Raw genomic sequence first — 16,070 nt, 5'->3', positions numbered from 1 at the left:
TAGAGATACTGCTGTGTGTGTGTTTGTGTTGGGGAGAAACGGAGCATGTGTGTGCCTGTGTGTTGTTTACGTGTATTTTCTGCCACGATAACAACCGTGGGGATTAAACCCTGAGAGATTGAGGGAAATGCCCCTTTTTTGTGTGCAGCCGTCTGCACAACAAGCTAAATTTGTGCCTTGTTCCTTGCTTGTATGGTCAGTATCGAAAGCGTTCAAAGGCAGCTCAGTCACGCTGGCAGTTTCTTGTGGGCGACAGATGAAAAAGAGTTTGAGTTTATGCTCGTTCCATTCTGCTGATGCGCTTCCCTCTCCTGACTCATCTGACCCAACCAGGCTCTGAGCTGGACGGATAGCGTGGGTGAGGGCGCCACCGAGAGGCGATACAAAGAACTACAGGGAAGCGAAACGTCAGTTATCTTGCAGAGAAACGGCCCTTCAGATGTCGATACTTGAAGACCCTTTTGAGTAGATGTTCTTGCATTGTAGTCCAGTTAGCAGAAAGTTAGGGATCAGAAAGAGGAAAGGGATTCATGTGAAGGGAAACTAGAAAAACCTCAACTTCAAACGTCTAGAAATAGTTTTCTGCCTTTTAGTTTCAGCCGGCATGCAGGATTTTTTCTCAGCAAAGCCCTGCATGTTGGAGCTGTATAACCAACATCTTCTACATCCACTGGTGCAGCTCGCTCTTAGATGCCTTGCTCACGGGTACAGTGACAGCAATTATTAATGGAAAGGAGATTATGCTCATTCACTCTCCCTGCTTAGGTTTTTCACAGTCTCTTTGGGGAAATCGAACCGACGGCCTTCCCGGAAACAAGCTCGCCTCTCTAACCTTCCAGCTGCTCCTGCTGCATGGCTGGAACTAACCGCAGCGTGAAGCAACTTTAACACATTTCAAAACTTGTATCTCAAGCATGACAAGTTGCTCACTCACACTTCTAATTCTGTTCTGCTGTCAGACTGGGTGGTAACAGTTTGACTGAGATATATGTGTATATACAGTATGTTGGATTCCAGTGAGTGAAGGTGTGGTTTCTTTCTCTCTCTCTCTCTCTCCGTAGATGTGAACGACTGTGCCGGCCAGCCCTGTCAGAACGGCGGCTCCTGCAGGGACCTGGATGGAGATTTCAACTGCCGGTGCCCGTCCCCTTATGTGGGCAAACACTGCCAACTGCGTAAGTGGGACTGATCAGCGCTGGCACGTCACCACACGCTCCGAGGGGCCAGATGGTTAAAAAAACAAAGACGTCCCGTAACAAAATACATAGGAAAACAGTAGTGTCTTTTCTGAGAGTAGAGGAGGAATACCACTTCACCTCATTCTCACACACTCATACTTTTGGGGCAGCAGGTTGACCTATTTAAATGTATACATGTACGTGTGTGTGTTGGAGTGTGATGCAAAACAACTTCCAAATTAGGCAGTGTGATATGGCTCTAAAATTATAAAATTCCTCTCTAAAATTCCCCAAAAGAAAATCTTTCTCTCTCTGTCTCTCTAGGCGCATACAGACACACACGCTGGATCCATATCAAATGGTGTACTATTACTGTTGTAATAGAAGTGCATTAAGATGAATATGATTGAAGAAAGACATTAAAGTTAATGGGGTTTGGAAGGCGGCCAAGCTGCCTGAGTTATTAGGATGATCAATAGGCAGCATTTAGAGAGCTTGAGCCCAAATGAGAAATCAATACTTTACTCTATAAAGCCGAATCAAATCTCTGTGCTGCTTTTATGATTTTTATGGTTTATGCAGCTCAAGCAGACAGTAAGTGAATGTCTCTGCACATTGGACACACAAAGGGGTTTGGCTGAACTTCAAGAAAAGCTTTTACCTGTGTGTATTAAAACATTTTTATGTGACAGTGTCTTTATATTTCTCGTCCTCCTCTGTTCCATCTCTGATAATTCAATCCTCTCCTACCATTTGTCTCCAACCGGTTGAAATCGTGAGTTGCACAAAGTCACCACTAATGATGTGAATGGAATGGGAAGATAACACTGGGAAAGAAGAAATTCCAGTAACACTTGCACTACTGAGAAAATGTTTTTTAGAATTTTTTTTTACAAATAAAAAATAAAACATTTTCTCAGTATAAGTGTTGCTATTGTTTCTTTCCTAGTTTCTTCTCCCCACTATATATTCGCAAAATATGTATGACTATCCCATGTATTGAAAACAAAACGATACTTATTGGTTGGTACTGCACCAGTTTTTAGTGTCTCACATAGAGCTGCAACGATTAATCGATTAATTGATTAGTTGTCAACTATTAAATTAATCGGCAACTATTTTGATAATCGATTAATCGGTTTGAGTAATTTTTTAAGAAAAATAAGTCAAAATTCTCTGATTCCAGCTTCTTAAATGTGAATATTTTCTGGTTTCTTTACTCCTCTATGACAGTAAACTGAACATCTTTGGGTTGTGGACAAAACAAGACATTTGAGGACGTCATCTTGGGCTTTGGGAAACACTGATCGACATTTTTTACCCTTTTCTGACATTTTATAGACCAACTAATCGATTAATCGAGAAAATAATCAACAGATTGATCGACAATGAAAATAATCGTTAGTTGCAGCCCTAGTCTCACAATTTTCAGTCAAAACGTACCAGAAAGCTTCAAAGTGGATGGCAAGTTGTCTTCAGATTTATTGGCATTTCTACTGGGGAAATCAAATGCACAGGGTCTAATTCTATTCAGAAAAGCAGAAGGCATGAAATATTGCTTTCATTCAACAAAGAAAAGGTATCAAAACGTAAAAAAAAAAATAGTTTCAAAATCAGTATTAAAATTGATGTACTTGAAGTTGTCAGAAGCAGTTAGTTTCTCATTATACTGTATGCCATGTTGCCTGAATCTAGACGTCATTGAATTTTTGCATCAAGGCCACGGTGGGAGCCCTGAACTAGTGATAGGACACTGAATGCATGTAAAGCCACCAAGACTAATTCCTGTCCATGTATTCTACTTTGTGAATAAGTTGATTCTGATTCGGTCCCCCCCTCTCCAGGCTGTATTTCCCTGCTGGGCATGGAGGGAGGGGGGATCGCGGAGTCCCAGATCTCGGCCTCGTCGGTCCACTACGGCCTTCTGGGCCTGCAGCGTTGGGGTCCTGAGCTGGCCCGCCTGAACAACAAGGGCCTGGTCAACGCCTGGACCGCCGCCGCACACGACAGGAACCCATGGATAGAGGTGAGACACAAGATACAGTACGAAGATAGGTAACAGATGGATGGCAGTTGAGTAGGTAGGTGGATGGATAAACAGAGGATTAGGGGACTGGAAGTATTCTAAACCTCCAGTCATTCAGTTTTTCTAGATCCCGGACCCAGAAATGTTTATGCTGCCAATATTACCAGGCTAGAAATACATTTCCTGCCAGTGAATAGTTGGGGCTGATATTGCTTGGCAACAAAATGTATTTCTAGGAAGTAAAAGTTGAATTATTGGGGGATAAAAACCGCTCCACACATCTCATTCTCACCGTTTGTTCAGATGGCTTTGGGTGAGGCTGGCTAGTGCCTAAAGGTGTAGTCCTCTGTGGCTCAGTTGGAAGGGTAAACTAGTTCGATTCACCTTTAGGATGATAGTCATGAAAATGTCTATGAAATGTTGAAAAGTATCTGCCATCCCTGCATTGCCTGGATTCACTTTGTATCACTTGATGTTTTGGTTGAACCCCTATGGGGATGGAAGGTCTGTCTTGGGAGAAGGAGACCGTTTGCTGTTGTGTGTTTTGGACTATTTAAATTCATAACTCATGTCGGCTGTCTTACCGCGATCCCAGATCAACATGCAGAGGAAGATGCGCTTTACAGGCATCGTGACGCAGGGCGCCAGCCGCATGGGAACAGCAGAGTTCATCAAGGCCTTCAAGGTGGCGTCCAGCCTGGACGGCAGGACCTACACCATGTACAGACCGGACGGACAGAGGAAGGACCATGTGAGAGCAGAGCACAGCACGACACAACACAGCATGACACAACACAGTACAGTGCAGCCCACCTCAACATACAGTAGTGCAACACAACTTATTTTTGCCTTTGCCATATTGAAAGATACAGCAGTGCAGATATGGCAGTCGACTCAAAGGGAAAGAGGGGAATTGGGAGACATGGGGATTACTAACAGAGACTAGAGCAGCGGTTTAGGTGGCACATCAACCTCAACAGGCAGAACAGACACCCAGCAGGGCACCTCATTTCCAAAAGACAGAAATGAACCACTAGAGGGAGCAGCAAGCTGAGATTCTATACACGAATCAATCATATGCACTCTCACTCACAACCATGTTAAGATTATGAGCAGAATTCTGTCTTTCACCATAAGCATGGCCAACTACATCAATCTTCAAGTAAAATAAATGTTTTGAATTTGTAGTACAAGTGATAAAGTTGTACAGTAGTATTCTTTTACGGGGAAAAGTCTCTTTGATATGTTTAGTGTTGATCAGACAAGTGCAGTTTGAGTTTGTTTATGAACTCTTATGGAAAAAAGAGATACAAAGAAAAAAAGTTCTTGCTTTAGATCATACTATAAATTCTTTGTGGTTTGTTGGGAATACATCAAAAATTCTGCATGAAATACTACCACTACTACTACTACTGCTAAAAATAATAATAATAATATTGATAATAGTGCAGTAGAAACATTTTGCTAACTATCCCCTTGTCTTGTAGGTGTTTGTGGGGAATGGGGACAACGACGGCACCAAGACCAACCTGTTTGACCCGCCAATCATCGCCCAGTTCCTCCGCATCATCCCCGTAGTGTGTCGCAAGGCCTGCACCCTGCGCATGGAGCTGGTGGGCTGTGAGATCAACGGTAAACACACACACACACACACACACACACAAACTTCATGTGCATCCGCATATTGCTTGTTTCCAGTTTGTTGACTTTTTGTAGCGACTGAACCAAGCTTCAGTCGAACCCCCAGGTGGGAAGCATTGTTACCAAGGCAGGAACATAACTGTCTAATAGCCATTCAGCTGGTGTTTGGAGTCATTTTCCCACCCTGAATGTTTCCTCGCTAATCATTTTTAGTCCCACACTCGGCGATTGATCATAATTCAAAGGCTCTGATTTCAACACTCACAGCGACATCGTTGCTGCCTATCCAAGGCTGTTCCAAGATGATCCTTCAACTCATTTATTAAGACCACATGGACATATTTTGCTATGGAAATATTGGCAAGGATACATAGGGTACAAATGATTCAGAGACTTTTTTTGGATCTAGAGAAAGTGTTAGTCATATTCATCATCTAAATGTTGTCGTCCCAGCAGGCCAACACAATGTTTGGTTCTTTTAAGCCTTTTCTGCTGCAACAAATGTCTGTTCATCTCGCTGTTCCTTTTATCAGAAGCCAGTGTGGCTCTTGCCAACTTGCCGGCCTCATTACACTGGCGGATGTTCGTCTCTCTTGATGTTTGTCTAACAGTGATCAGATATTGTCTGTTCCTCTCCCGTCAGGCATGCTTTCCGGTTTGTGCATGATTGCAAGTTTGTTGTATTTGTAGCTTGTTTTGGTTTGGGGTCACACACACACGTCTCTCTGGCTTGAAATCCCAACATGCATGTGTTGTCTGAGTCTGTTTTGGTCCTTCTCCAATCCCAGACAAACAGGCTTCATTAGCTAAAAGTAAGTAGAGTTGTAATCCAAAATGCTATATATCAAATTTAGAAAAAAAAAGAGTGAATTATTCCTCCAATATACAGAAGGTCCACGGTGTCAAATAATTATAATTTTGTCAACAAAGACTTCTATCCTTAAAAAAAATCACCAGAGTTGATTAATTATGAGGTGTTAGCATTTTTCAAAGGTTGGATATGTCAATTTAAAACTCTTCATTTACTGATAATGTAAGAAGAAAGATTTGGAAAAGACATTACCAAAACAACTTGGTTTTGATTTTATTGTCAAAAAGTACTAAATTTCACTGATTGAATCATTCAAGTGCAAAACAATAGTATGAAAACAGTATTGTAAAACGAAAGCGGCGCAGAGTGCAGCGCAAGTGTCATTGCTAGTTTCCAACCGACACAGTTGTCATTTTCACGCCCAGCGCCCATGTTGTTTAAATAGCAGATGTACTTGCCCCATCTTTGCGCCCATGGGCGTGTTGGTCTTAAAATGAGGTGTGGTCAGGCGCATTGTTGGTGCATTGCTATCTTGAGGCAGCGGAAAGCTGCCTCTCTCTCAGACACACACACAGCTTTACCATGCAAAATAGAAAAATGGGATCATCGACTATGAAAATTTGCACTTTACTTTGTTCCTGACATGCGTTTTGTTGCCAAATTGCCATATGCTTTCACCATTATGCAGTGCCAAACGTGCATGTCTCGTTAACCATCATTACACATTGCAAATTGCTAAATACGCAACCTACAACCAAGAAAAACAACACAGTAAACATGTAAAAAGCACAGCCCAACAAAGTCATGAAAATTAACTGCAAAGGCATCTTACCTTCACCCGACGCACAACACACACACACATCGCCATCGCACACGAGCAGATCGGTTTCCTCAGCAGAAAACCGTTTGTTTCTCCAACTTGCCGAATCCGCCATTTTAAATAGCAATGTGCCAAGGTGCAAGCGCACCTGGCTCTTGAAGGGAATGGGAGATGACACTCTGATTGGTTGAGTTCATGTTACACCCAAAACACACCTATGATTAATTAAGGGACTTAGTACAACCCCTTTGCGCCCTGAGCCTTACTTTGCGCCCACATTGTGCGTCGTTTAACTAGCAATTTGGATTTGGACACGCCCTAAATGCACATGTGCTTTAGACCATGCGCCATGGATCGTTTAAATAGGGCCCTTACACTCTTACCAAAAAGACTTAGAGCCTTATTGATTATATAAGTATTTGTTTGATGTTTTGGCTGTATACTCTTTAGATGTGAAATGATTGTGACTTTGAGGGTAAACTACAGAACAGTGGAGGATCTCTGTTTAACTCCATAATGAATGTGGGTTTGATCAACTTGGACCATAGTTGTAGAAACAAAGAGTTGAATGCGCTCTTTGTTTCTGTCATGTCAGACAAGTCAGCCTCATTCTGCCCATTCATCTGCATGGCATATCTCTTCTGTTGCATCTATCACTGTGGTCTTCCACATCATCGTCTCTGTCCGTCTGTCTGCTGCCTCACTCCGCTGGCTGGCTGGCCTTGGCCGCTTCCTGTCCGTCCCCTGTCTATCATACTTTCTCTCTCTTTCTCTTTCTCTTTCTCTTTCCGTTCCTTCCCTTTTCTCTGTCTCTGCCTCTGTCTCTCCTCGCCTGGTCTCACCTCCGCAGTGTATTCAAACACGGCAGGTTGTTCGGAGCCGATGGGCATGAAGTCCCGGCTGGTGTCGGACCGCCAGATCACGGCTTCCAGCACCTTCCGCACCTGGGGCATCGAGGCCTTCACCTGGCACCCGCACTACGCCCGGCTGGACAAGCAGGGCAAGACCAACGCCTGGACCGCCGCCACCACCAACCGATCCGAGTGGCTGCAGGTAGAGGCGGCGGGGGGGCGGGGGGGCGGGGGGGGGGGGGGGCAGGGCAGGGCTGCAGCTAATGGGATTAAATCTCTGGGTAGTTAAAAAAAAACAAAAAAAAACGAATTATTGCATAGACAAATAGGCTTAAAAACTTTGTGAAACTGTAATCAGAGGATGTTTTAGGCCTATTTGTCTATGCAATAATTAGATTTGTCATACCTGTGCAGGTATGACATGGGGGTTAAAGTAATAATCTGAAACATTTACATATAAATAAACATATGTTTTGCTATCCTCTATCACCAATTGATATAATGCAATAGTGATTCAACGTACACCCAGTTTTACTTTTACATTATATTATTATTCTATTTTCAAGTTCAAGTTTATTGTCATTCCGCCATATATGCAAAACATACAGCAGAACGAAAGGTCGTTCCTCTCTGGACCAAAGTGCAAAAGCAATGCAAGACAACATAAATAAAAATACAGTATATTCATAGATATTATGCAATTTTGTCCAAAGTGCGAGTGCATTTATCAGTCTATATCCTGTGTGAAAGACACAGCATATAGACTTTACATCTTTACAAGTCTTCTGGAGTAAAACCAATCTTTCTTCTGTTTGTTTTACATGTGGGGCTTCTGAAGCGCAGTTTAAAGTTTAGTTTGCGTTGTTATGTGACTCAACCATGCACACTGTTGTTTGCCCACCGCTCTGTTTGTAACGTCAAGCCTCTTCATGTCCTCAGGTGGACTTGGAGTCTCCCAAGAGGATCACAGGTATCGTCACCCAGGGGGCCAAGGACTTCGGCTCCGTCCAGTTTGTCAGCGCCTTCAAAATAGCGCACAGCGACGACGGACAGTCCTGGACCCTGGTGAAGGACGAGACCAACATGGACAAGGTCAGTCCAGCCGAGCCCAGAAACACAAACTCTCACACGTCAGAATAAGATTAAATACAAATTAAAGTCAAATGATCACTGTGGAGAAATTGCAGCGGCAAAATGATAGGATACTTTAAGGAATAAAATAGAAAATAAATACAAATATAGCAAATAAGCAAAATAAGCAAACGGAAATTAACATATTATGTGGAAATGTATGAATAAAAGGACAAAAAAAATGGAAAAAAATAGTTTTCAGCATTATAATGTCAAGCAAAATAACAGCAGTCAAACATACGGGGACAAAGAAAAAATACCATGATCTAGTCCTAATAACAAAAGTGAAGAATACAGGCTTGGCCATAATGTTGTTTGTTTTTGTGTTCTTCAAGGAAAAGTTAAAAACAGGAAATGAGTGATAGTTAAGGTTACAGCTGACTTCTCTACACACCTGGAACCAATTATGCTGACATTGGGCTTGATTAGTAGTCTGTATCCTTTCATTCCTAATCTTTATATTGCATCCAAAAACCAATTTACCTGCCAGATGTGCATCGGTATACAACAAAACGGGCCAAATGGAGAGATAAAGTCAAGGATTTGGACCTGTGACAGTTTGCCCTGGTTCAGTTCATGAAGCTTTTATCATTGAAGTTCAGTCTCCTATCTGACTTAAACCCATCTTTTACAGGATAATACTGTTTTGTTTAGGCTTTTGTTTGATTTTAAGTTTGTGCCAGTGGTCTAGGACCCCCTCTCCTTTCCATTATTTCTACTGGTGTCTGCACACAGTCGGTGTAGTTAGAGATATCAAGGCTCATGTTCCTCTCTTCAGAAGAAGCGAGTTGCTGCCATTCATTCTTAAACATCATGAAAAACAACTTCCACAGAGCGAGAGAATCCATCACAGGGAACATGAAGCCTTATTTTGGTCTTGCCAAAGTTTCTGTTTCTCATACCAGTGCTGCATTAAGTTACGCTCTTCTTACTGTCAATCAGCTGACACCCAGTGGAAGTCTCCTCCAGGAAATAATCCCTTAAATACATGTCTCCTTACAAACTTTATTGTCACATCAGCAGCAGTTAATTTCAAATTAGGTTTGACTCTCTAAAGTTTGTATTTGTAAAAAGATGAAAAATGAGTAAATGTTAAAAAAAATCTAATTACATACAGCATGCGTTGCAAAATGAGTGGGGGGAAATGTAAACTAGGCGTAGACAGTAGTAAATGTGCTGTAACTCTAAATGACGCTGGTATTCTCCTTGTTAATATTTGGTCATCTAATAAAGGAGCAGTATCAAAAAACACTTACACCTTTTGTTATGTAGATTATATGATAATTGGTCCAACAAGTGCTGTCCTCTTTCCAGATCTTCCCAGGCAACGGCGACAACAACGTCCACAAAAAGAACATCTTCGAGCCGCCGTTCTACGCCCGCTACGTGCGCGTGCTGCCGTGGGCGTGGCACGACCGCATCACCCTGCGGATGGAGCTGCTGGGCTGCGACGAGTAGCGCCGCCCGCCCTCGATTCCTCCCCCCACTCTTTCCTCTACCTCCTCCTCCTCCTCCCCTCCCCATCACCCCTCCTCTTCTCCTCCTCCTCCTCCTCCTCCCCTCGTTCCCTCCTGAGCCACGCCTGCACTGCCTTGCTCTCAGCCCTAGGGGGCAGCAAACACCAGAGTAGCACACCGCCACCCTAACCCCGGCTGGTTGGAGGTGGGAGAGGTTACCCCTAACCTCTGTTACCGGGGGTCAGACTTCCCTCTTCGCTCACTTCCTGGATAGATCACTCGGTCTGTTTGGTTTAAAATAAGCAACGCGTGACGGGAACACCGGTCTAGCTGCACTAGATCTGTGATCACATCCAGGAAAGAAGACAGGAAGTGTGCGTTGTTTGTTTGTTCAGCTCTTATCCCACCTCCTGTCTAGTTCAAAGGTGGTGAGTCTCTGATCCCAGGTCAGGGGTTAGGGGTAACGGACTACTGCTGAGTCAGCTGGTGCTGTCTGGACTCTGAACCTGGATCAGTTCTACCTGGGACATTGAAACCTCCAAGACCCACGGCTGGTGATGTACATAAAGCTCCATTTAACTAGCTTGCACACGTCCTACACCTGAACACTTTATCTCCCCCTCAACAGACAGAATATTAAAGGGATACGCTGACAGTTTGGGGATTTTGGTTGGTTATTTTTCTTCACGGGGGAAAAAGTGAATCGGCACGTCGCCAAACTTAATTTCACTCCACTGGCACATAAACCAGGTTTTCCTCATGGAAACCGGCGGGTAGCGTGCCTGTTGCTCTCAGTGTGGAAGCCATTTTTAAGCTTACAAATTCATATCATCTGTTCATATTTTGACAAGTGTGTTGAGGAAAAATAACTTAATACTAAAATTCTCAAGGTATCCCGTTAACGATAGCCGTGTGTGGTACAGTAATCCTACTATTTCCCTGCAGTGGTTTGGACAGAAATGATCCTCAGTTCATATTTGACTTGTTTTTTCTTTCCTACATGTGGTTGAGCTGCTTAAGATGGCAACATCCATGGTGTGAACATTGTATTCAATAAGATTTAAAAAGAAATAAGACTTAAGAAGTAAAAAAAATATATATATATATGTGTGTAGCAGCCAATAACATAAGAGCTAAAATCCCTCTATTTACATGGTTCCATACCTTTAATGAACATGCGTACCAACACCTGGACCCACTTTAACAGAGTTATGTCTAATTCTGTGAGAGGCCGCACCCTCATTGCACCTCTTTAGGCCAAATCAGGGTCATGGATTCAATTTGCTGCCAACTGGCCCTCTGGTTTTTGTTCTCTTTCTTTATTTTTTTGAAAAATATATGGTGGACTGACATGAAAAACACACAGAAAGACAGACCGAAGACAGTACACCTCTATGAATTCCGGATATAATGAGTAATTTCAGGGCCAAATGGATGTGAGCCTAAAGCTAGAGGAGACAATTTAAACCCCCGTTGGCAAAGAGTGCGCTATAAACACTGGCAGGACAAAAAAAAAGAGTTTGGACCATAGCAAAGAGAAACGAGCTGAAGTGTTACGCTTTATTGCACTTGAGGCAATAAATAAAAGCCATTTACTGAGATTTGAGTGTGCTATTATATCATGGATTGATATTACATTATTCAACCAAAAAATGATTACCTGCTCAATGTAATTATCAGTAACTAATGTATTAAATTCTCAACATTATTCAGCCAAAACATGTTATCACCAGTCAGTGAATCGATACAATATTGGCGATACTGCTTCTACATCATCATTTCAGGATTTTATAATGACTTTATCAGCTTTATTATATTTAGTTTTATAACATCAAAGGCAGTGATTGCATTATCAGTAGGTGCTGTGTTATTGGCTGCTACAGCAGCTGGTGTCTCAAATGTTCATGAGGTGGATTATTTAAAAAAAAAAAAGAAGTCACATTTATGGTGGTTGATTAGTCTAGTAAATTACAGTAAACGTCTCATTAATCAGTCGTGTCTTTTTTCAAGTAGAGGGATTAGGAGAAGAAGCATGTGTGGAGAGGTTTGTAGGATAAACGTGAACTCGTGATTCTCAAAACCACTTCTGTAGTTCTGAACAACTTGATTTATTTTTTCCAGATTCCTAGAAAAAAAACCTTTGGAATGATAGACTGCTTTCACCTTGGTGTTGTGCATCATCCTGGTCTTTTGCTAGAACAACAGAATCAAATAAATAATCAAAGTAATGTGTTTATCACTAATTGACTAGCATTGTAAACTGAGAGATGAAAAAACGGTGAAGAGGCTGCGTGTGTAGGAGTACTGATGGATGTTACCGTCTTGGTTCGAGGCATATTTGCTACTGAAAGGCTCGTCATTAAGACACACCACAAACCCCCTAGATATTTACTCACTTGGCTGTGCTTTCACGTGTGTTTCACGCCCATTTTCACTTTACTTTTAACGGCACTTTTCAAATTTTGATGTTTGTGTTTTGTACAGTTGGAATATCGGGAAACCAAAAACAGTATTTTGCGTTGAAAAACAAACGGTAAAACATATTAATTATTACAAGTGGCGGCGAAAAAAAAAAAAAAGACTCAGTTTGATGATTTGGTTTCTTTGTTCACCCTGCATAGAAAAGCTTTTCAGCGGCGTAGGTTATCAAAAACTGGGTAAATCCCTCTGTTCAGCAGTCTAGTGTTACCACGTGATGTACATATATATACCATACTTTTTATTTTTTATTTTTTATTTTTTGTTACCGTGATCTGTTCAGATGAGTTGATGTAAATGTTTGCAGCAGACACAGCCGTTGCCATCCGTTTTTCGGGTCCAAAATTATGCAGCCGGTTGAAAGCTGTGGCCCCGCTGATAAGACTGTAAGAGAGAAACCAAATTAAATCTGATTTTTTACGGTTCCACTGGACAAGCGGCACGACCGTACGCCATATCATCCGCTTCTGTCGCCCCAGTCACAGTATTCTAAACCTTTCCACCCCATGAATTATGAATTATGGGCTTGTGCAATATTATACTGTATTAGTTTTGATGAGAATGAATATTAATTCATAGCGTAGGTCGCTGCAAAACAGGGGGCAACGTACTTAGAAATGCACGGGGGGGGGGGGGGATAGAGGTGCCACTGAGAGGTTGTGGATGGATGCTAGTGTCAAACACTGTACAATATTTATTATTGTTGCAGACGGTTCCAAAAGCAGTCGCCTAATGTTATCCAAGTCTGCATGCGTTGTACTGACTAGGATTTCTCAGTTTCAGTTGAATTGATTTGGATTTATCGGTGACATAGCTTTTTATTTTTTTTCTAGGCGTTTATCAACATTCACGTTATTGTAGATATCTTGTTTCCCTCCTGTTCAGGTTTTCTATGATTGATCGATTTAAAAAAAAAAAAAAAAAAAATGACATTGATGTGTTTTTATGGTATTATGAGAGTTCATTTCTTGCTATACTGACTGTAGACCTGACAGTATTTTGACTGGATTTGAAGCTTTTTTTTTTTTTGTTTTCTTCATGTATATGTTTCTTAAGAGGATTCCCTTATGTTTGGCCTTTGTATCTTAAGATGAAGAATAAATAAAGAATTTAAAAACGGACAGAAAGACTGGTGTAATTGATTCTAACTGGGTTGAATGGCACAGCAATAGGCTTTACCTGTATATTGTGGAGTGGAATACTTAGGATTAAAGATATTAATCGCAGCACTGAATTCATTGGAGCCGTTTTCCATTTTAAAAAGGTGGAGGATCAAAAGCGCAGGGCATTGTGGGCCGTTTTGCCTATTTAGCATTTATACACCCTCGGGGCCTAATCTCCCTTTCTGCTGCGATGCAATCTTCTAAAGGTATCTTCACCCACGGAGGGCACAAACCCCCCCCCTCTCATTACATTTCTGTGGAGGTCACACTAAAGTGGAAAAATCTCTTTGTATCTCTTTGAGCCGCACAGTCATATGGATATAAATTCACCCTGTGACGCCGTGTGGAGGCTGAATTATCTTCCACAGCGATGGAGGAGCCACTTTGCTGTTTTGGTGGATTCGTTTTTGTGCAGTGTTTTGGCACAAAGTGATACAGGGAAAATCCAGCAGAGTTAGCCAAAGTCTGTCTTGCCTTATGAGTGCTAAATTAGTAAATACTAGGTAATTATCATGTAAGACAAGGGTTGTCATATAATCTCCATGTAGTTACCAGCTTCCCCAACAGAGCAGCTGTTTTTCCTCTGGAGGTTCCAGCAGTTTTAGTGTTAAAGTTTTTAGTGTTAAAGGACCTAATGACGGCTTTCTCCTCTGTGCCCCTTTTAAATCTCCATTATGTCTTGCCTGCCTGTTGTCCTTTCCTCTTTACAGCTTGAGGAAGGCGGTTCATACAGTAGTTGAACCAAGGTCCAATGGAGTGCTGATTGTTTTGTTTGTGTCTATTACTCCTTTAAATTGCGCCAATCAACATTTCTAAGGGCTGGGTTGCCAGATTGGGTCAGCTGTACCTCTGCAGTGTCTCGGCAGAATTGCCCAAGGTCTTTGTAAATCCCTGATGATTCCTTTGTGTTGCCAGATTTGGCGGTAATAATGTGATACTTTATTGATCCCTGCAGGAAAATTCACTTTTTGCTTGGCCCCTCCACAGGGAGGTCAGAGGTCAGGGTCAGATACAGAACAGAAACCTGCAGCTGGTAGAGATTCGGTGTTTTTTGCTCAAAGACACTTCAGCAGAGCGGAGCTGGCCGAGACAGAGGCTTCAAACCGTCTCACTACTCACTGTGCCACCCATTTCTAACAAAACAGTAAGATTTTAGAGGATGTAATCATCTGTGTTTAATAATTGAGCAATAAATATCAGTTATTTATGGGCAATGTATTATTCCCTGTAAGAAACAGACACATCTTTTTCCCAGAATGTTCTACTCTGCTATCAGAGGAAGAAACTATGAGCAGTTCCAAGATTTAGGGTTCCCACGGTCATGGAAAACCTCAAAATTTAATGAAATATGAAAATTGTGTTTTCCAGGCCTGGAAGAGTTATGGGAAATGATACATTCATCCAAGAAGTTGTGGAAATGTCATGAAAATATGTTCAAATTCTTATTTTTAAACCAGTAAAGTGTTTATAGAGCTTAGCCGCTCGTACATCTAGTTTTCTTTGAAGGAAATAAAAGCAACTACAAATCTGCTGATTTCTTAAGTCTCAAGTGTTAGTTGTAGTCGGCCAGAACAAGACTTGGGACAGTCAACACAGTTATTCAACACAAAAATGCCACATCGCAACATGGATGCTGACAAATATTTCCTATGTAAATTGGGCAATATGTCCTAGAGCTGTCATGGAAAATTCAGGGAATGTGATTTGATTGAGTGCAGCTCCATCACCGCTGTGCCAGGCTTCTTCTCTTCTGTTTGGTTTCCTCATCTGACAGCTGGCCGGGGAAAGAGGAGCGTCGTGCCAGAGGAGGCAGGAAACTAGAGGAACCAGAGGCTTCTTCAGGAAGGATCCACTCCTGGAAAACAACTGCTATTTTAGGTCAGGTATGCACCAACACAAATAAAATTTCCAAGAATAAAGTCTCCTAGAGGGAAAAAAACCCCGCTGGTATTTCTGCTTGTGTGATTTGACAGTAGATGAAGAGCTTTTCCATTGTCATGTTCACAAGTTTATCCTATTTTCTGCATTTTATGTTTTGTTGGTGCAGAACTTGCGTCATTGAATAACAAAAAAGAAGTGAAATTATAGTGTTTATTTGTCATTACAGCTCATTTTGTTCTCTATCTTTTAATCAACTTGAAAGCTGTCACCCTCTGCCCTGCATTTCACTCTGAAGTTGGCCTTTTATTGAAGGCATCCTCTCTAATCATTTGAGTCAAGCTGACACGTCTCACACACACACACACACACACACACACACACACACACACACACACGGACACACACATACACACACCTTTAGTGACTAACAGTGCTCTCTGTGAGGAGTTTCTGCTAATGACAGCATGACTGTTCATACTGACACGATCAACCGCTGGGCTCTTCAATCAAACCACCACAACTCTCACACACACACACACACACACACACACACACACACACACACACACACACACACACACACGTTCACACTCATCTATTCTCCTTTCATGTCTCCTCTCTGGGCTGCAGGTC

At 42.0% G+C, this 16,070-nt stretch overlaps 1 protein-coding gene across 2 annotated transcripts in view; it reads left to right on the top strand.

The window, feature by feature from the left end:
- LOC139665633 (lactadherin-like) overlaps window positions 1-13,507 on the top strand; it is a 33,462-nt gene extending 19,955 nt beyond the window's left edge. For both annotated transcript variants that reach the window (XM_071544714.1, XM_071544713.1), the window contains 7 exons: window positions 1,062-1,175; window positions 3,023-3,204; window positions 3,800-3,955; window positions 4,692-4,836; window positions 7,345-7,529; window positions 8,267-8,419; window positions 9,773-13,507. In XM_071544714.1, coding sequence (XP_071400815.1) covers window positions 1,062-1,175; window positions 3,023-3,204; window positions 3,800-3,955; window positions 4,692-4,836; window positions 7,345-7,529; window positions 8,267-8,419; window positions 9,773-9,916 — 1,079 coding nt within the window. In that variant the 3' untranslated portion in view covers window positions 9,917-13,507. The remainder of the gene's footprint in view (window positions 1-1,061; window positions 1,176-3,022; window positions 3,205-3,799; window positions 3,956-4,691; window positions 4,837-7,344; window positions 7,530-8,266; window positions 8,420-9,772) is intronic.
- The last annotated feature ends 2,563 nt before the right edge of the window (window positions 13,508-16,070 follow it).

The sequence above is a fragment of the Centroberyx affinis genome, unplaced genomic scaffold (genome assembly GCF_046629955.1).
Source record: "Centroberyx affinis isolate AG114_WGS23_722 - 3 ecotype Tasmania unplaced genomic scaffold, CSIRO-AGI_Caff_v1 ptg004640l_1, whole genome shotgun sequence".
Lineage (NCBI taxonomy): Eukaryota > Metazoa > Chordata > Actinopteri > Beryciformes > Berycidae > Centroberyx > Centroberyx affinis.
This window is presented reverse-complemented; position numbering and strand designations above follow the sequence as displayed.